At 42.9% G+C, this 21,994-nt stretch overlaps 2 protein-coding genes across 3 annotated transcripts in view; one reads left to right on the top strand and one right to left on the bottom strand.

The window, feature by feature from the left end:
* The window catches only part of MED12L (mediator complex subunit 12L), a 148,336-nt gene that overhangs the window by 64,897 nt on the left and 61,445 nt on the right, over positions 1-21,994 (bottom strand). The window lies entirely within an intron of this gene.
* GPR87 (G protein-coupled receptor 87) lies at positions 13,807-16,057 on the top strand. Of its 2 annotated transcripts, none has more exons than XM_085302841.1 (2): positions 13,807-13,840; positions 15,021-16,057. In XM_085302841.1, the coding sequence occupies exons 1-2, from the start codon at positions 13,807-13,809 to the stop codon at positions 16,055-16,057; spliced, it is 1,071 nt and encodes a 356-aa protein (XP_085158967.1). The 2 variants fall into 2 exon arrangements, with proteins under 2 accessions (XP_085158967.1, XP_085158966.1); XM_085302840.1 differs by having other exon boundaries at positions 15,012-16,057.

The raw sequence follows: 21,994 nt of genomic DNA, 5'->3' as shown, positions 1-21,994 counted from the left end.
CTACAATCAGGGATTGTATCTGATTCAAAGAAGCCATCCTGATGCAAGTGGGAATTCTACAATTTGCCCACTAGTTGATGGGCAACAGAAACTTGGAAAATTGGCCCAGGATTCTTCCTAGACACACAATCACAAGAAGCAGTTCACCAGTACAGGGACTGTGGTGAGCAGGTGCTGCACGTCACAGGCTTCCAAGTGATCATTAAAGGAATTACACAAAAGACTATCTATTTCTTAGAACAGAGGGCTGAGAATTCAATTGTTCAGACCTTTGAGGAAGAGAGGAAAAAAAAAGTATTTGCTTTCAAATTTGAAAATTTGCAAAATGTATTTGCAAAATGTATTTGCTTTCTTGTTAAGGAGAAGTGGGAAGTTAACCACTTTATCTTCTGCTGACTCAAAGCAAAATTTTGTTCTAATAGAAAGAATTCCATGATTAATTCAATGCTCTTGAGCCACCTTACTCAACGTGCATGCAGCCAGGACCACTGACAGCAGGGCTGCAAGAGTCAAAGGCTGAGTTTTGAAGAGCACTACGTTAGTAAAAAGTACATAAATAGACAGTCTAGTCATTTCAGTCAAAATATTTTGTTACAGCCTTAGCAGCTTGCTTTCATCCTACACATTACTTAGAGGATCTGTTCAAAGCACAACACTAAAGATGTCTAAATATAGTCAAATTAATAACTGATATAATCTTGATTAGCAGATATTTGCATCTACCCAACACAAGGTTTTTCGGAATTACATTAACTTCATATTCAGCCTGCAGACAAAACAGTTTTAAGTGAAAGACACAAGCACAGTTACACAGCTTACAGATTTCAGACTCCTCACGACATCTCCCTACACGAACGTTTTTGTCTTTAACAGGCACTAACCCACCTCTCCAGGTGAATCACTGTCTGCTTCCTCAGCGTTAGAGTTGCTCCAGACTCAGGAAGTGAGCGCAGCGAATCCACATCTCACCTACACCAGTATGTGAGTCATTCCCAGGAATGAGAAAGCCAGTTGCTCCAGCTGCTCCTGGTCAGGGGAATTTTGACTCTCTGATCAAGTATCACAAAAAAAAGTGATCAGAAGCAAAAAAAAGCTTACTTCCAGATATGATTTATTTAACTACTTCTTTGCAAGAAATACTCTAGYGCCTATTTTAGTTTCAAGATGCATTATGGAAGAGTCTAAAGCACTTTAGAGATGCAGCTAAGAGACAAATGGAAGGCGACAATGGTGACAGGTAAGTGATTTTTGATGACTTGAAAAACGTTTGATAAGTCGTTCGATAAATCTTCTTGTTCTTACTCACCCTTGGGTGAAAATAGGCATTAAAATGCAATTACTTAAAATCGGACTTAAAAAGCAAACAATCACATCAACGAAAAACATGAAAAGGTCTGCGAATATTGAGACTTTATTAATCTCATTCAACATTAAATGTAATGCTTTTTATCAATAGAAAAAAAATGTTTTTCTACTAATTATTCCTTTTAAGTTATTAATCAAAGTGCAGGAGGATTCCAGGGTTTTGATAACTTTTTTCCTGACATAGCCTAATTCACACTGAGTAAAATTCAGTACCTGTAACTTCCAAATTTGATATAAAAAGTTTGTATTCTATCCTTTTCATGTCTTTCATAAAGCAAAGCATATTTGAATTCTGTTAATTATATTACACAGAATAAAGGTTCTCTTCCTTCATACTTCACTCAGATCATGTTAAAACTTGTCAGGTTCACTGGAAAAACCACATAGCTCTGAACAAACAACTTGCAACCTATGTCTAACTGGTCTCAAAGTTTGAGAAATACATAACGCACTTTCAAAAACTCATGTCATTTAACTAGCATTTTAGATTGAAATGATTATTCTTAGTTATGAAAAATTGAAAGTAGTAGTGCAATTATAACTCTTGTATTTAAAAAAAAATACTATGCCATTTGCGCACTATAGGTACTGTAGACATCTATCATTTCATTATATATGTGTGGTCTTATGCTGGTAGGGTTTTACAAGTTTTTAAAAGATGTTTTGCAATCTTTCTTTAAAAGAGGAAACTGGGAAATTAATGCAAGCATTCACGCGATGTCACTAATTCATGTCCTGAACCAAAGGCCTCGATCATACAAAACTGTCAGCATTTCTCCAGCTGTGACTACAGCCTGGCATTTCCCAGCATCACTTTAAGATGGCTGTCTTCCCAARAGAGTAAAGAACTCACTTTTATTCACAAGTTGGACTCTCTCCTCCCCTTGATTCTGCTGGCTGGAGCCTGCTGGATGAGGCAGCACCAGCAGCATCTGGGGACGGAGCCACCAGCTCGGGGACAACCTGTGCAGGTGAAGGGAYGAGGTCCAGCTCCACCAGGGGCAGAGAATGGGGAAGGGGAAAGACACGGAGGGGAAAGGCACTAAGGGCGTGGAGGGATTTTAGAAACAGAAAGCATCTGTTTGCATTAGGGGCGTGAGCAAGAAAGGAGCTTTCAGGAGCTGCCAGTGGCTCCCAGGGTTGCTCCTCCTCTGGGTGCTGCCAGCTCYCTTCCTGCAGCTGCTTCGCACGCAGCCTCCCCGCCCTGGCCGCCGGCCCCCCTCGCAGGCAGGGAGGGCGGCAGCGGGGAGACCAGCTCACCCGGCACCTGCGCATGCAGCCGTGGTGCGCTAGCATGCGCCGAGGCCACGCCGTGCGAGCGCCGGAGCTCCTTGGGCACCGTGGCAGCGCTCGGTGCGAGAACCTCGGACAAGGCGAGCAGGCACGGAGCAAAGACCAAAAAAGAGGAGGCTGCAAATCAGAATCGGAAGTCTTCTCCTCTTTTGACTATTCATAAGAGGACACCAAAGTGGCTGCTAGATGCTCACTGAACTGGGAAGCCTATTCACCTTGCTGACACATAACRCAACATAAGATATATCCAAAGAAATAACAGCATTAACTGGAAGAGGGAATTCCTCCTCTTTTTATGAAAAGTCACTTGTTAAGTTTTGCACTGAAAAGTTCAGAAGGACCTTCTCTTTGACCAAATAAGTACTGGGAAAAGCTAGTCAAGACATTTATACTAAGACTGAAGCATTAGATTCGAAATGTGCCATCTGTATTAGAGACTTGGAAATAAGTAAAAATGCGTCTGACATAACCAAGAGCTGTAGCTCCATCTCATGCTTCATAGGGAAACCAAGCTGCATGGGACAACAAACCCAATGCTCAAGAAAATATTCTCAGTCAAGAGCAAGCCAGTAGCAGTAGAAATGCTCATCAGAGGATGAAAACAGTATTAACTCATAAATTTCATCTGTCTGAACCCTTTCCAATAAAAAATGTTCTAGTACCTTCTTAATACCCCCAGACCCCCAAAAAACAAACACATACACACACCCTCCATCATCCAAAGCAGGTTTCCAAATCTGACCAACCCTGAACCCYAGGCTGAGACACAAGTATTCCTTAGGAAAATGTTAGTGACACATCAAAGTGACAACTGAYTACAAGCACCATAAATTGGGTTTCTGTCACCTCCAGTGCAAGAGCTGCTATACAAAGAACAGCTGGGAGCTGGCAAAACAGCTGGACCAGAGAAGGAGCGTTCTCCACAACTGACACCCTGAAACTCTACCCAGTATTAACCATCCGTCCCTTTTCTCTGAGGATAGCATAGAACAGCAACTCTCTAGACTTCATGAAAAACGAGAGTTGCACTAGGCTAAACTTCTTCCAGTCATACCCAAAAATCCCCGTGTCCATTTCCTTCCTCTTTAAAATTGTGCCTTTGTTGCAACTAGCTAATGTGGTTAGTCTTGTGCCACAGCAATACACATYGGAGCACAAAAACCCCAGTCTACAGTAGCAGATGGTAACTTTTTCTCTTCTTCAAATATGAATTTAGAATAGCTTAAAAAAAAAAGGAAAAGAAAAGAAGTCTTGATACAAAGTAAAATATTTAAAAGTGAGATTGGAATTACTCAAAACTTTATCACTTTACCTGTGACTGCTTACTGCTTTTTTTTTCCTTAGCTTTTTTATAAAAAACTACAAAATATATTTTCGTAGGATCCCCTGTAGCATTTGAGATACACAGCAGATAAACTTAATAGCCAAAACTATAGTGAATGAAGGTTTAATGCAATCTTATACTTTCTTTTTTTTTTGGTGCAACATCATCTTAACTATTTCTAGAGGTTTTTCAACTTAATGTTTTTCACTGTGTAACACCAATAATCAAACTTAAAACCTAACATTTTTCAGCAGAAAGCTCTAACAGAACTAGGCTGACACCTAAGAAAGTCTTCACCTTGAAGATGCTCTCCAGAAYAGACCCCTCTTAGAAGGTGTCTCACTCACCCCGCAGAAAGCAGACCTGGGGAAAGACTCCAAGGCACATTGCTTCTCTGCAGCACTGCGCAGAGCAGCCAGGTGCCACGTTATTCTGGCACAGAATCTAGCTCCTCTGCAAGTAGCTCAAGAATGCCCAAACATCAAATGCTGAAACTTTAAATATATATATATATATATATATATATATATATATATATACGGCGATATCAATATATTTAAGGGAACAAGTACTTTTCTAGGTTTTTTTTTTTTACTTTTTGTCCAAACTGTTTTTTTTTTATAACAACATTTTAACATTTAAAAGACTATGGCTTCAGGATAATAAAGCATACAGGACATATGAGGAAGAACCTATGGAATTAAAGTGGGATTAGTTGACAAAGACTTCCATGTTGCCCATTGTGCCAAGAAAACACAAGCAAAACAAGAATGGAAAGATTAGGAAAGAAGTTCATGAAGAGATTAAAACAGGGAAAAACTGATGTTATTCTGGAGAAACGCGAGTACATATGAACCTGCTTCTAGCCTTCCACATTGGAAGGGAAGGCTAGAAATGTGAGCCAGCACAATGCTAAAACTAGGTCTTCCAGGCAGCAAAAGAATCATCACCCAGTTGGATGCAAAGGGAACAAGGTAGGGAGCTGGAAAGAAGAAGCACCAAAGCATGGGGAAAATTTTACTAAAAGATACAGAAAGGAAAGGACAGATATGAACTGAAAGAATGGAAAAAGCGAACCAACAGCAAAATATGACCAAATAAAGGGAGGGCTTTCACTTATCGCATGACAAAGGAAGTGAGAAAACAGGGTTAAAGGAGTTGAGAGTATCAGCACACTTATAGTGGGACATCCCAGAGGGTCTGCTGGAAGGAAGAGCCAACAAAGAGCTTCTGAAGAGATGTCCGTGGTCTCAGGGTTCACGCGCCTCACTAGCATCCAGGTGCTGACATCATGCAAGAGATTAGAGATGATATTCAGTGTGATGAAAAGATGCACCCATGACCCATGGCACAAGGACAAAAACCTAAGTCAAAACCAAAGGGTTGTTCTTCCCAGCAGCTGAGGAGCAAGTGCCGAATGAAGGAGAACAGGCAGAGGCTGATGGGGCAGAAACAGATGGGCAGGGATGCCAGGGAGAGGGGTCAGGATTTTACCACTTTGATCTCTGGACTCTAATCGACRCTGGCTAAGCGCACTGCATACGTAAATTGTGTCTTGCAGGGTAGAGTCTCTCAAGATGGATTCAAAGAAAGCAACTCTATGAGTTGCAACTCTACAGTTACAGCTTCCACTATCAGTAGGTTTTGCACAGCTAAACTAGAAAAAAAAGCATCAGCAGCATTTTTGTTTGTTTTTTTGTTTGTTTTGGAAAGAAAGAAAGATAGATTACATTCCAGAGTTAATCCTTTCCTTCTGCCTAATTAGAGGCTGCCGTACTGAAAAAACTGAATTACCCCAAYTCTGCCACGACTCCTCTGTGCTCTCCTTTTTCAGGAGGAAACAACCACAGCTCTCAACCCTCCTGCCACCAACACCACTCACTTAGGGGCTGCCCGATRGGGTACCATTTCTGCTTGCAGTTCCCTTTAAATCTTTATGTAAAGGTCAATGCGGCCTAAAGGAGATATGCTTTCACACTCCACTTCTCACTATGCTACATCGGAAACAGCTCTCTAAGTGCTGGCCGCTTGGGGAGCAATGCCCTGGGCCCTGTCCAGTTTTGAGCTGATTCAGCACGAGAGTAGCTGAGCTAGGCACCCACAAAAATCTTTATGCAGGCAGCAGCACACAYGCAGCAGCACTACGGCCATCTGCTTCATAAAGTTACCAATGAGTTTCAAAAAAAAAAAAAAAAAATTATCAACCAATAACTGAGATGAGTATCTGCAAGGCTTAGAATCACCAAACTTCACTTCCACTTTCCAAAGAGAATCTGCCCTGTCCTACAAAAAAGACCAGCCTGCATCCAGCCAACTGTGAAGCTACAAATAGAAAAGTACAATACAAAACACCATCACCTACAGTAAACGCAGGATGGTGGTTTCTGCTTCTTAGTCATGACGTATGCACATGCTAGTTACTAACGCAACACAGGACTGGAAAACATTTCATCCACAAGGAACTGTTATGCATATTCTAGAGGAAAGAAAAATCATATATCTTTAGGTTTTACAAGTAAGTTTCAAACTTTTASGAGACTATGTAATCTCTGCATAGAAAATCTGATTCAAAGTAAATAATATTAATGCATGAACTTTTAATAAGGAACAGTTCAATAGAAAGCAAAAGGAGGAGTAACCTGGAAGTCCAGGCAGGATCCCCAGAAAGGTCTTATGTCAGAGCTATCACAGGTAGGGGGAAATAAAGGCTTATCATCACTCATTTGAAGATTGAAGTAACTTAATGGTTTCACTTGGAAAGATATTCCAAAAGTGCGGGAAAAACTATTTTGAGAAAAAGTAGGTTTCTCTATTTTTGGTGGGGAAAAAGAAAAATCATATTATCCTAAGGGAATACTCCCTTTCTCTTGCTGAATGTAGTACCTGGATAACAAGAGTGAAAGAAAAACAAAACAAACCCCAAAATAAAATGCTAACAAATACAAGAACTTTGCATACAAACAGTACTACTTAATGCTTACTGCAGCATTCTGCTACACTCAGTTCAGGTACTCCTGCAACTGTAAAAGAGAATTGATTTACAGAGGTAAACTGAACCTGATATTTAGGACAACATCCTAAAAGAAAGCACTGATAAAGGCTCACACATGGAAACTGTAAGTGAGAATATTTATCTATTTACTCAAATGCAAGGTAAGCAGCACACATATCGGAAATGTGCATGGTACTTCTAGCTGTCATATGCAAAGGATTAAGAAAGACTAAAACCTAAATTTCAGTAAGTGATTGCATGTGGGAAACTGTAGTTTCCTGTGAATTCTTCTCAGAGGCTCCTCCTGGACTAACGGCCGTGGGGAAGGAAGTCTCCGTTAGCTATGAGTCCCCATGAGCACAGTATTCAGTAGAGGTTCCCAAAGGAGAAGCACATCCTGTAGTCACTAAGCCACTCAAGTCACTTGACTTTTATTAAAGACTGGCACAGAGTTTGCTCTAGAGAAAGGATTTTCAGAGCAGAGAGAAGTTATCCATGAGTTAAAAGCAGCTCAGAAAGCACCACCACAGCTTGCTAGGGAATAGGACATTTTGATGTTTAAGTCACACGAGAGAAAAATTAGATTAGAATTGAAAGGGAAGTCCAAGGAGGAACCTGCAAACCAAAGGGGGGTTTTGTATAAGCTACTGGAGTAGATGAGAAGCTTTCTGAGACGAGCCATGGGTTCCTGTTTCAGGGTATGACTAAGCGACAAGCACTGTAAGCCACAGTTGAGGACAGTTATACCCAGGGTTTTTTGGCCTCTTTGCAGAGCGGTCAGTTAAGCATGGCAGCGTTGGAGAAAGCTAACGTGTACTGCCTGCACGCCTCTGCACCCCGCAGTCCCAGGGATGAGAGGAGGGCACAAAACCCCACAGAGGGCTATTTTCAGTTGACTGAAGCTCTTCCCAGCCAGTTCAAATCAAAGTCACTCCCAGGCCAAAAGAGCCAATGTGGCAGCTGCGCAGCCCGAGCCGCAGAGGGCTGTAGCGGGGGGACTGGCAGCACCCAGGAGCGGTCAGCTCTGGAAGGTACAGCGGGCAGGCAGGTCATCTGAAGAACACTGCTYGTCTTACAGCTTCATCCCCAGCTCTGATCACTCCAACGCAGTAACAGTCAGCTCTGTGAGGGCACCAACACTGAACGCAATCACACGGGAAGGCCTGTTAGCTTGTAAGCKTCTTTCCAGAGACCAGCCAAACTCAGGCATAGATGCTTCGGTCTGCGAGTGACTACACCCGCACAGCTCACAGGAGCTCTCTAACACGAACCATGTCCTTGTGCTAGTTTCTGTCACTATCCATTTTGCTGCCAAAAGCATGGGATCTCGTAGCACAAGCAGCCCAGAAGCGCAGCTCCAAGGGCGGGGACAGAACTAGAAAAATGCAACAAATAAGAAAGCAGACAAAGCACAGGAGAACATGAGGCACACGCTCACTTGCCATGTATACAAATTCCAACAGGAATATCAAGTTATTCTACTATGCATTAACAGTAAATTTGCACACAGGGAGAAAGGCAACATTTTACAGGGACCTCAGAGTAAGGAAGAGGTGGTAGTGTCCTAGATGCTGGGATTGGATGTTCTTCTATGCATAAGAAAAAGCATTAMGGAAGATAAACAGATGCAAGCAGGAAAAAATAAAATCAAAGAACATGAAGGCTTGCTCAAGTGACATGACATAGGAGTGGACTGAAATAAAGAGGGCAGAGACACAGGCTCTGTACCTATCGCTTACCTGCTTGCAGAAACAGTATGCACAAGTACTTACCCTGCTTCCTACACTGATGCCTTTTTCCAAATCTTTACAATTAAACACGTTAGTGGTTTGGTTTTTGTGTGCAACAGAAGAAAACATAACTGCAGTCAGCTAATGCCAAATTTAATAAACTACCTCACATTTCTATTGTTTACATTTACTACAGTCATTTACCAAGCTTTAAGTTGATGAATATGGATTGACTGGCAAAAAAAAAAAAATCAGGAAGTTACATGCTCAGATAAACAAACTATTTAAAATTCTGCAGCCCTAAAATATCCTGTCTAGTTCACACAGCCAATTTTCTAATTTTAAAAAGTTGTAAATAAGAGATGAAAAAAGACTAATGAGATTTAAGGGTACCGAGTGTCTCTAAAAAAAAAAAAAAAAAATGAGGCACTCAAAGCCTTAGTCATTAAAAAAACTATACAGTCATTCCATACCCTTATGATACTGAAATCTGCCATGCAGCCTATTACTTAATTTCTCATCTGAGGTTATACCAGTCATGCACATAAACCAGTCTATCAACATTGTCAGTAAAGGATTACCCCATCTGTAAAACAGTATGTACTTAACCTGTATTTACTGCAACTGACAGCCCTTTAGGGTAATCATAGAAAAACCCCCAACCAATTAAATATGTAAGTGCAAGAAGTAAGTATTCTAGTTTTAAAAGGCTACTGGAATAAAGGAGCAGCTTCTAGTGTATCTTCAAAAGCATGCAGAGAAAAAATACTTATATAGATGTATAAAACTGGAGGTTGGAGAGACATGTTTAGGATGAAACTGGTTAGAAGAAAAGTATTTGGAGAACTAGACAAAGAATTGGAGGTCRTGCTTGTCCATCACAGTAATACCATATCCAAACAACTAAAAAGCCACTACCAGAGTATATTGCCAGTGCACACTATAAAATATCTTAAAGCACTCTTTAATGAAAACAGAGTTTTCATTTCCCATTCCACTACAACATGTGGAAAAGGGTGAATTCTCCATATGTGATGAACTTTTTCTAATCAAGAGTCTGAACACAGCGGACTTCAGCAGAACAGCTGCAGCTTTCAGAGGCTAGAGAGACACCAGGATTGACTCGGGGAGCCCTGCTCATATACCGAAGTCACAGCAGCGCTTTGTCCATCACAGTACTCCTCAGCCTGACAGGCTCGGATGGGAAACCACGGAAACACCTCTGGACTGCTAAGTCCGAACAGGATCGTTACCACGTATCCCTAAGTTTTGTCACGCAACCAGCAGTGTGCAGCAGGAACCATTGTGCCTGCAGCTCTCTGCTGCTCTGCACAAACCTGTTTGGTACTTTAAAGCAGCTGCATAAGAGAAAGTCTTTAAAGTATAATTAGGGTAGGCATCGCTAGGTGTTGCCACTAACCTCCTCCCCATGCCTGCACCAAAGCCTCTGCCGAGCCCAGCTACGCCAGCTTATGCATCACTGGGAATTTTTGGATGTGTTCTAACGTTAAAATCATGAGGATAAGATGACACAGAGGTATTTATYCAGAGGCTTGATCCCAATTTGTTTGCAGGGAAAACGAGCACATTCYCAGCATGGTTTCAAGGAGACCTTGATTTCCCTAGCCAATGTGACTGTGGTCACATCTTTAGTAGCCAGGAAGATCTGTGCAACAGGAATCCCACYTCAGCCAGTACTTGGCCAGGAATTAGCAAGCCCTCCTGAGGTCTGCCAAAGGTAAGCAGCACTGTCCTGAAAAACCTACAGATGGGATCCTGAGAAAACATACCACCAGGGATGCTGCTGCTCCCATGACCCAAACAGCACCTTCGCTGCTGCGCCTCCTGCTAGACAGCACGGCAGCGCWCAGCAGAGCTCGGCTGCTTTGACAGCTACAAGATTTGTATGGACTGGGGAGATAAAACAGACTGCACCTGAAGAGACACGCGACAGAGCAAGTGCAGGAGGAACGCCGATACCATCAGACCCCAGCAGACACCGTGTGCCCACCAGAGACCCCTGGAGCATAACGCAACCCTGGAGCAGTGACACACAGGCTTGCCAAGGAGAATCTCCCGTGACAATGATTTACCTGTTTCTTGGTCCAGGTGATTGCTGTCCATTTCTCTGCAGTAATTTTCAGCAATACAGCCAAGTGCTAAATCTTAATATCCAGAAAAACAGTCCAGTGGCTTCAAATAATACTACCCAAGGAAAAAACATTACCCACAAAGAAGGAAGAAACTGGATTTTGACCAACACTGAATAGGGGCTTGAGAGTCTTAAGGATGCTGTGGATGTCCCCATCTCAGCTGGCTCTGAACACAGGATGCAGAAAGGAAAGCAAAGGATGCAAATTAGAGAGAGAGGTCAGAAGAAAGCTAGGCAGAAATCACCCTGCAGCAAGGGAGCTTTCTCACCAAAGTCAGAAAACATGCATCAGTCTTTCTGATATCAAACTGCGAGATAGCACCTTTGGGTGGGGGGCAGTGCATGGAAAGAGGCAACTTCCTCAAGGACTCTTGGWGACAACACTCACCAGAGAGATGGATGCAGAGACAGAAAAAGGCACAAGTGGTTACTATATGAGAACACAGGAGTCAATTACGTTTCCTTGTGTCTCAGGAAACACAACTGATGTACAAATTTTTCTGGACYGAGGATCTGGTAGACCACTTGCCTGAAGAATGATATCCTAGTAAAGCAGATAGCTTTTCAGGGACCAGGAGCAGGAATTACCCAGATTTGAAAGGAACTCTGGAAAGCAGGGAAATAAGCATCTTTTTTGCATAAAGAAGGCAGATATGCATCTTTTCATAAAATCATTCATTCTTTTAATCTCAGTGCCTCTTTGGCAAGAAAAGATAGCTGCAATTATAAACAACAACAAAAAGTGTTAAAGTTCTTTGGTGTTTTTTTTTTTTTTTTTTTTTTTTTTTTTTTTTTTTTTTGGTCATTCTCTAAAAATGCTACCACTTCTCAGGACTTCCCTCAAGGCAAACCAAAATACCTCAAATCTCTGACAAATTCATTATTGATGTTAATTTATCTGAGTAAACAATGCCAGAAAACAAGAAGCCAAATTAAGACAATATTTAAAATACGAGAATGCAATTTTATCTCAAGTTTTAAAATGTAATGATTTGTTTTACCGCCATCTAGTGACAATTCAGAGTTTGTTTGCTGGTCGTTCATGAAACAGTGGTAATGACACAAAACACTTCAGATCTGCAAATGGTCTTCTCTAATTTTATGCTCTGATTCATTTCATACACAAGGCAGTCAGGTCCAGTGTAACTTCTGAGACCTGAACTATGGTGCTACAGTTTTCCTATCAAAACTGGTGAACAAAGAGTGAAGCATGAAAAGATTACTGCACATGCATACTGCGAGAGTAAAGACAGACCTTGAAATACTAGCTTACAAATCAGTATTGTCAAAATTTCTTTGAACAACGTTAAAGCATTATGATGCCATGTAGAACACATGAGGTTCTGTAACTCTGCAGTATTCCATTCAGGCTGGCTTCATCATGCTCTGAAGCACTCTATTAAAAACCACGAGAAACAGACAAGAACGTACAATTTCCAGCCCAGTTTAGTTAATACACAATTAAGACACACTTGTATCATAATTACGTATGCAACTTTAACTTCAAGAAATCAGAGATGATAAAATTTAAAAAATAAATTACTTTTGTAAGCCACCATTTATCCTGGTCATATATGGAAGATTCGAGGCTTCCATTTAAGGCTCCCCTGTCAGGCATCAGTCACTGAAAARTCCAAGATTAAAAACAGATAATCAGCACATCCAAACAAGACATGTACAGGAGTAAGGTCAAGGGCCTTTATCAAGCAGCAAGAAACCAACTGTAATGGCAGTCCACAACGSAGGGATGAAGTCATTCAGCCACATGTTCTGGTGGTTAGGAGACATTCACTTACCTAACCACAGTAACTGGAGCTGTCTGTTGCATATAGTTTGTACACTGACCTATTCTCAAGGCTTAAAAGGGTGATATAGTCCAGATTTTTACAAGAAAGCAAAATAAAGAAAATAGGTTTTAAAAAGTTAAAATGAAATATATTTTTACAGAAGTTAAGAAACTTGGAAGAAAGTTCACTGGAACAAAAAGCTCAAGATCGCACTGCTAAGGACAACAACAACGAAACCTGCTGACTACGGGCGCCGATCATCGTGAAGAGCTAAGGGAGTAGAAAGCGTGTAACAGCTGATCCCGGGACGGCCATTATCCACTTCCCTGGCGCAGCCACGACGCAGAAGCAACATACTAGATGATATTAGAGGATGTGTTTTCAGTGGTAATAAGGAATAAAATCCCAGTGAAACAAGTTTTTCCTAAAACATCATCTGTAAGACAACGCACAAGTCTTGTCAACAGCATTCAAGGAAGATGATCTCAACTGGAACAGCAGTAGAGAAGGGCTGAGACCTTCGAGTCTTACGAAAAGATCAGAAGGGCCTTGGCTCGCTTAGTCACAGCAAACAAAGCCTGAAGGAGGACAGAAATGTCTATACAAAAGGAGAGACAAGTATCAGAGATGGAGGTGGTTATTTAAACGAAAGGGACTGATAAAACAATACACAAGATAGCAAGTGACCATAGAGATTCAGGCTGGGAAACAGAGTAAGGTTTCTAAATCTTAGAAGGAATCAGGGTCTAGTGCAACCTTAATAGAAATGGGGAGAAAGGGAGAGTTTTTTCAGGGAATTTGATATACTTATGAAAACTAACATGGCAATATTGCCTGCAGTGACGCAGCAGAGCTCAATTCTTAGTGAGGAAGTGGTAATGAATACCTGACAGCAGAAGAGCTATGCGGTGTTCAGGAGGCCAGCCATCAGCACTCCTCAGGCCTTTCCTTTAATTGCAGGCAGATACTGATTTCTCAAAGTTCCTTCAATGTTTGTGGAGAGAAAACTGGGGTCACTTTTTTTTTTTTTTTTTTTTTTTTAAGATTTTTTTTCTCCTCCTCAGACTGTAAGGCTGGTACAGCCCATGCTGACTCCTGGACCTATCGCTACCAGCGTGACTCCTGAAAAGCATTTCAGCTGAAAGCCTACAGCAACACAAATAATGGGGTACAATTCATCTTATGGAAAACTGCCAGGTAAAAAAAAAATAATGTTGTGATTGAGGCAAGCTTATAGTAATACTGTATGTTCCTATCAATATTTTTGAGAGAGAGGTCATTTCAGAAAAAGCTATCTAAATACTGCCAAGCATTGCCTCAACAGACTTTCAGCTGGGGCAAGGGTGAAGCGCTACAGCTTTATGAGACAATTTGCAACAGTCTGAAATTCATTCGTAAACATTTAGGCATAAAATCTTAAAATTCCCAGAGATTATGATTGTTAAATACAATTAAGTAAACTAAGCATCAAATTAGCATTTCAATAGGACCAAAGAGAATCCCCAGAGTCCTATTTCTGGATAAACGTATAGTTGAATTCAAAAGTTCTGTTCTCTAGACAGCCAAAAGAGGACACCTTAAAATTTTGATTAACAGTTAATTCTTGACATATTGGTATGCAGCTACATTCACCCCTGTCAGCTTAACTGAAACACACCTACGTGAGACAGCAAATCTCATCCTGCAATGTACTGAGCACACAACCCCACTGGGACAGAGGGAGAGATTACGGAACTTGATCACTTAGGATTAAGATAATTCTGCAATTATTTAGAATTTCAATAACCAGACTATTTATCTTCTTTAAATACTGCAGAAATATTTACCTTATTTCTTTTCCTTGCATTAGTTCATGACCATTCACATACATCCATAATACAATTTAACCCATTCTTTATTCTCATAAAGCAAATGTTAGAGCACAGCCTGTTCTTTTGAAAACCCCAAATTCAAAATGCCATCAGCAACGTAAGGGCGATGCTGCAGCCCATCACTACACACCCTGCTCACACCGCCACCACTGAGCTCATGTCTCATGACCTGGAGAACAGCAGCGAGGGCAGGCAGGGTGCTTTTGAGGATTATAAGCACCATTGAAAGTATTCATTCCTTTCTTTTCCCCCTCCTCGCAGTATCTGGAAGGCCACCTTCCTGTCTCACAGCAGGAGGGACCAGGGCCTAACACACCAGAAATGCATTCATTTTAACATGCACAGCACCCAGGAACAGTGTTTTAAACTCAAGTTTTCTGAACAAATCCAAGCAGCCTTCAGAACTGCCCAGAAAACAAACGTGACATTTCCRAGAACAGCAACTGCACCATTTATAAAATACTAAAAGCATACTTTGAAATTGTTCTTTTCCATCATTCCTACAGATTATCGTCCAAGCCAAGACAACATTACTTCATCTAATCACACCGCAGGGCTGCTCGGGAATTCCACACGCAACGAATTCACAACCATCGTCTTGCCTGTGCTCTACCTCATCATATTCCTGGCAAGCATCTTACTGAACGGACTAGCAGTATGGATTTTTTTCCACATCAGAAATAAAACCAGTTTTATCTTTTACCTCAAAAACATCGTGGTTGCAGACCTTCTCATGACACTGACGTTTCCTTTTAAGATAATTCAGGACTCACAACTGGGACCATGGCACTTTAACTCTTTTCTATGCCGATATACCACAGTTTTGTTTTATGCAAACATGTATACTACAATTGTGTTCCTGGGACTCATCAGTATTGACCGGTACCTGAAAGTCGTGAAGCCGTTTGGCGACTCCAGGATGTACAGCATTACCTTCACCAAGGTCCTCTCTGCCTGCGTGTGGGTCGTCATGGCCTTCCTAGCTTTACCGAACCTGATCCTCACAAACGGCTACCCAACGAAGAAAAACATAGACGACTGCATAAAACTTAAATCGCCCCTAGGAGTAAAATGGCATACAGCCGTCATTTATATCAATAGCGGCACGTTTGTGGTGGTGCTGATAGTATTGATAGGATGTTATATTGCAATATCCAGGTACATTTATAAATCAAGCAAACAATTTATTAGCTCATCAAGCAGAAAGAGAAAGCATAATCAAAGTATAAGGGTTGTTGTGGCTGTATTTTTCACCTGTTTTCTGCCATACCATTTGTGCAGAATACCCTTTACTTTTAGCCATCTAGATAAACTTTTAGATGACTCTGCACATAAAATGTTATACTACTGCAAGGAAATGACGCTGTTCTTGTCTGCATGCAATGTTTGTCTGGATCCAATAATTTACTTTTTCATGTGTAGATCATTTTCACGCAGGCTGTTCAGAAAATCAAATATGAGAACAAGGAGTGAGAGTATCCGATCCCTTCAGAGTGTGAGACGATCAGAAGTGCGTATATACCACGAATACACCGATGTCTGACGCCACCTGTTCAGAGACTTTTGTTAACTTGAGAGAGTTTGTACATCATGTAAATAAAAGACATCTTTGAGTATCTGAATGTGGAAGTTCATTAAGGGACATGCAGACACAGTGTTTCCATTTCAACTTACTAATATCCACCTTAAACTTCAAGCACTTAAATCCACACACAAAGACCAGATTCACCTTAGAGTTTTTTAGGCCAACAGAAGCTTAAGAAATTRTATGTCAGTACCTTGTAATTTAAAGAACATCCTCATTAGCCAAAAGAAGGTGTYTTGCCTTATGCCTCAAATTTCAAATTAGCTCCCACAATTACTCCACTTTACTAAAGTTCCTTTTAGTTTCATCCCGGCGGCGGGGCCCCAGGGCGCCCGCACGGCACGAGCGGCTCTCCCGCCCCACCAGCCCAGGCCGCAGCGTCGCGTCGCGCACGTGGCTCACAGAGCAACTTACCTGATACCTTTTTAAGCACGCGTACAGTCACATAGCAAGCAAAACATACCGATGAAACGATTTCTGCTTGTCTAGCGACTTTAACGKTTCCGCAAGAGAGGTTCGGAGCGCTGCTCGCCGCCCAGGCCTCCGCGGGCGCCGGCGCGGCGGTGCAGAGGCGGACGGCAAGGTGCGACCCACAGAAACGGCCCGGTGCCGTGGGCTGGCGGCTCCCCGGCATCTCCTCGCGGCATCACTCGTACAAATCAGCTTTATCAACGCACTTTTCATTTCTTTCCAAAATATGAAATTCAAGTACAACCCCAGCTTGAGCCTCTTCTTTTTCTCCCCCCATCCTTTTTTTTTATTATTATTATTAAAGGCAGGGACAATCAAACCAGCTTTTAATTCACTCCCACCTCAGTCCATCTTAGAGAAGGTTCAAAGATGTTCCTTGACAGACTTGCATATGATGAAACTAAGCAACGAACATTAAACTGAAAATTCAGTTTAACAGCATTTGTTATGCATGCTGAACAAAACACGAGTATGACTGAAGCATTAATAGTTTTCAGTTTAAAATTATCTAAATATAGCTTCAGTTGCTTTCAACTCTTGGAARCTAACACTGCACGACAAGCAGGTGAAATTCATTTTTGAAGGGCAGTTCAGGCAACACCTTAGSGCTGTTATTTTACACTATTATACAGGCAACCAGACAAGACATGGTGGTGAAGGAAAGCTTCCAAAAATCAAGGCAAAGAAAACAAGAACAACAAAGGACCAACACGGAGCATCTGCTCAAGAAAAAGCGCTGACTGATGACTAAATTACTCAAAAGGCGGAAAAAGCAGCTCTGGAGAACGCCCCAGCAGAGCTAACGCTGATGTGGAACGCCTAGGGCCGCTTCAGCTGCATCGCGGCAGTCCTCGCGCCGCGGGACCACCTGAAAACAGCCCGGCCCCGTTCGGAAGGGGAGAGGCGGCCACGGCCTGGAAATCCAAGCGAACCCGGACGCRGCAACGGTCCGCAGCCCGGTGCCGGCCGGCGCGGCGCCCTGCGCCGGGGGCTCGCGCTCCGGCGGCTCCGGCCACGAGAGCACCACGAGCTCACGGCATTCAAAACAGCAGCTTGGTAAACTATTCATCTGCTAAACAGAAGCAGTCAGCGCTCTACACATACTAGAGGCCACACACGCTCCTTCACAGCCGGGTCACTTCTTTCATTTGCTCCGTGCAAGCCTTTGACGTATTGTCAGCACGACTGGAAAAAAACAGCATTGAGAATAACTGCGGCTACTCAAGGCTAAAACCATGGGTWTGTATTTAATCCAGTAAACTGTACAATGCTTATGTGAATCATTTTATCCCATATATCATTGGGGATTAAATCAGATTTGTTTAGAGTAAAAGCCGCTCATGCAAAAAATAAACAGCCAATCTAAACAAAGAACGTAGATTGTAAAGGGCTGACGGGTGTTTTGAGCAATGGATGTTTAAAAGCATCTCATGCAGCGCAGTTAAATTGAGCAAACAGAAGATGGCAATAGTCCATCATCAACTGCCTGACTCATACAAGGAGTTTCCTTTCAATACAGAAAAAATTGGTTTGTAAAAAATACTGGAAAATGTAGCTTCAAACTAGAAAAGTATTTCATTAAAACATCTTGGATAAATTTTTCTACAGAAGCAGGGCTTTCTGTTTTGTTTTTAGAACACTTAGTCTTGTATTTTATTTTACATACAATGAAAAAGTTGAAGTGTAAGTATTATAATATTTAAAATTAATGCAAGTATTACAGCATAAAAGTATGTACACTGTACAAGAGGAAAAATTATGAAGAAGGTGTGGGACAGTTTTCTAGGTATTTATCCTACTTGAAAATATTTTAAACAGCCAATATACCACAAAATAAACCCCCTTTTCCAATCAGCTTTGTAGAAAATTATGTTCATGCAAGAAATCAAAGACTACTTCTGGTACAGAAATGGCCATTTTGTACTCTTAGGAGACCTACGCATAGATAAAACCCATGTTAAGAGAACCACTTTTATGACTAGGTTGTATAGTTTGGACTCCTGTAAGCGGCCAGTCCGACGGAGCAGCGCACTGGCTTGGTTTTGCGACACGGTAGCGTTCAGGATCTGCTATGCACGCGCAGACGCTAGTAACCGAAGACTTTCTTATTCAGCCCCACAGGCCACTGAAGAAAAACAAGACCAAGCTCTCCTGGTCTCCGTCCGGCAACAGGAGGGGCGGTATCACAGAGGTCCTCACCGCTCGCTCGGCCGTGCCGGATGCCAGCCGCGTTGAAGTCGCACGTAGGCGCGTCTGCCCRGCCCCTGCCTTGCGCCTGCCTCCCCTCTCGCGCCTCCCACGGCCCACGCGGCCAGCGGAGCAAACAGGCGCGCACGGCCCGCCGCACCGGATCTTCCGGCAGCGGGACTGCTTATCTGAGGCTGCACACATCCCCGTCCCGCTCCGCGCTCGGCCGGGCTGCCAGGTCCGAGCGCTCCACGCGCCCGCGGCGCCGCGGTCGGGCTGCGGCAGCTGGCTCGTTTCACTGCGTGTTCCCTGGTGTGCTCAGCATGCAAAACAGACGGCTATCGTTACCTTTTCACTTTCTTATAACCTTCCACAGTGTCAATCTTCACAGCCAAAATGTTTTACGCACCATAATGTTTATCTATATTTACCCGAAAACACCTTCAGTCTTGCAACAAAGCACGCGGACCCATTACAACAGGTTTTACTTCTGCTTGGAGACAGATGTTAGACAATTAGGCCCCCCACCAGCTGCAAGCGCAGCCGAATCCACTGCTGACGGGCCAGTCGCTCGCAGAGCAGCCGTGCTACAGAGCAAGGCAGCTCCTGCAGTCCGAGCCGCCTGCCCCTGCCCAAGAACCACCGCCACTCGCCCTGCTTGCAGCCAGGACTGACGAGCCCCCTCTAAGAGAGCTCAACCAAAAGCCAGGCTACACGCTCCCACAGGCTCCCCGATGCCTGGTTTTATCGGTCCTTTCGTTCCCTGTAGTGCTCCGGCTCCTCCGTACTGTACACGGCAGACGGCTGACCTGCACCGTAGCCGCTTCACAGACCGACTCCGGCTCGCAGGCCCCGGGGCGAGGCAAGCTCGCACCTCCCCAGCGGCACGCGCAGGACGCCCCGCGTCCGGAGGGGCAGGCGGGCGCGGAGGCTGGGCTCCGCAGCCGCCCTCCGCTGCAAAACCCCCCAGCATACTTGTACTTTATCTTGACAGGATGTATCTGTGATAATCGCTTATCACTGTGCTTTATACACGCACTTGCACATACAACAGCTTTGAGGATGCCGTTTCTGAAATATTTTCCCATGGTTAAAAATGAATTATAAAAGAACATCCTATTTTACGAGTACTTCTCAAGTACYAGATAGCTATATTTAATTTGTCTAGTTTTGTTTGTTTTGTTGTTTAAAGGCAGTTCCTGAGAATAAACAGGCCTGATTGTAGCAATAGCTCGTTAATGTCCACAGCTAAAGCACGTTTTTGCAGGATTTCTAATGGATAAGAATCCAGGTCAGACTCACCATTCAAAGCCTTTGGCCTGAGATTTCTTTCAGACATAYCCTCTTCTCTTTTTAACTCTTTATTCTGACCTTCCTTCCTCTTTATGTCTAATATTTATTTAAGTTTTTTAATTATTAGATTTTAACTAAAGCTGTTTTTTGAACCAAAAAGCATTTTGAGAATGGTTCTGAAGTTAGAGTCCAGTGAAGGTCCTTGGAAACAGGTTTTGTTGTTTTCCATCCAGGTCAGTCCACTTTGACATGCAGATGTACTTCCAGCATGCATGCAACATCTCGCCACTATGATAAAGGTTTTAATGACATAATGCTACTTCCCCCCGCAATGCCTAGGATGGCCAATTAGTCATTCGCCCCCTCCTTCATTTATGACTTTGTGGTTCCTTATTTTCCGTACTCTGCTCAAGCTCTTCTTGAAAGAAAAAGGTACAAGAAAGTTCACAAGAAAAGGCCGGGATAGTCATCTCTTGCTGTCAGAGGAACAGATCAGGAAAGAAGCGTTTGTAAACTCTGGTGTGCAGTTTCAGACTCCCATTTCTTATAGCACRCCCTATGTGCAAGATTGCTTTCCAGGTGGGGACGCACAGAGTCAGGACCAAGACAAATCAGACCCAAGGAAGCAAAGTGTGCACAGTTCACAAACGTTCATGAACGTTCTCATTTGGGCACCCCCGCATTACGCGGTACCTGGGTCACCCAGCCAGAACTCTCCACGCCACGGGGTTACTGTGAAAGAAGGGTTATGTCACCGGGGAATTACAGGCAGTTCCAGTCTGCCACCGGTGCAAGACTTCTGTCCTTCTCCAAGGACTGTGCACTTTACATTTCAGGTTTCTGTAACAATAATCTTTCAGTGACTTTCCACGTGCAGTTTCCTGGGTATCTTAAAGGAATCAAAAAAACCCTGAAAGTTCTAGAAATGTATCTTTGTATTGACACACAAAAATCACATAAATTGTGCAACCATCACTGCACAACGACCCCCACCAGGACTGGGCTCACGAAAACGTGCCTCCTCCTCGTTCCTCAAGTCTCATTCCTGCACCCTCAGCTGCTGCCCCAGCTTTCCACGCTCCAGTTCAATCCAAGTCAGAACCCTGAAGAAGTTTCCTGGAGCTGAGTCTCTCTTCCACAAGCCAACTGAGAACATATTCAGAGCAAAGCGTAAGACAAAACGTTCGAATTGGAAATGAGAGCTGTGACATCTGGATAGGGCCAAAGATCTGCCAACTAAGTTTCAGAAAGGTCCTTGTAAGGCCTCTGAAGCATCTTCAGCAATGATGCTTGCATATACACAAGTCGGTAAAAACAAAACTAGACAGAAAATATTTGCTGGCAGCTTTGATAGGGCAAAAAACAAATCTAAAAGTCCGGGAGTACTTTTGTAATAAGCATGCCTTCTGTTGGGATTATGCTATAAAAATATTTATCTGGAACATCCTGCTTTTATCACTTCATGGAGCACAGCCACAGATGCAATATGATCTACACACATTCAMATTAAGCAGGGCTGGAAGGATGAGTAAGGTTTTGATTACAAGGTACAGAGTTCAAAAGAAGACAGTAATAAGAAATATTGCTTATACATAGCAGCTCTTTGGTGGAGTAAAAACACTTACATTTAGAAAAAAGCAAGCCCAAGTCCGTTAGGCCCGCTGCTCCTCGCAAAGGCTTCGGAGCTGCTACCTCAACTCGCACTTCTGTCGACAATCTCATCAGGCACACGAAGAGCCACACCGAGCATTTTGGAAAAATATCCACGTGCATAACTGAAGTAACTGTTCAGTCTGCTGTGCTGTCCAGACTCACGCCAAAGGGCAGAAGCTGTGAGCAGAGCCAAGGCTTCCTACCTCCCTTGAAGCTCTTAACCCTCCGCCCRAGGACAACTGCTTGCTTCTGTCTGAAGCAGTCATCTATGCTGCAACACTTAATCCATAA

The sequence above is a fragment of the Rhea americana genome, unplaced genomic scaffold (assembly GCF_003343005.1).
Source record: "Rhea americana isolate MKP2758 unplaced genomic scaffold, rheAme1 scaffold_193, whole genome shotgun sequence".
In the NCBI taxonomy this organism is placed as follows: Eukaryota; Metazoa; Chordata; class Aves; order Rheiformes; family Rheidae; genus Rhea; species Rhea americana.
This window is presented reverse-complemented; position numbering and strand designations above follow the sequence as displayed.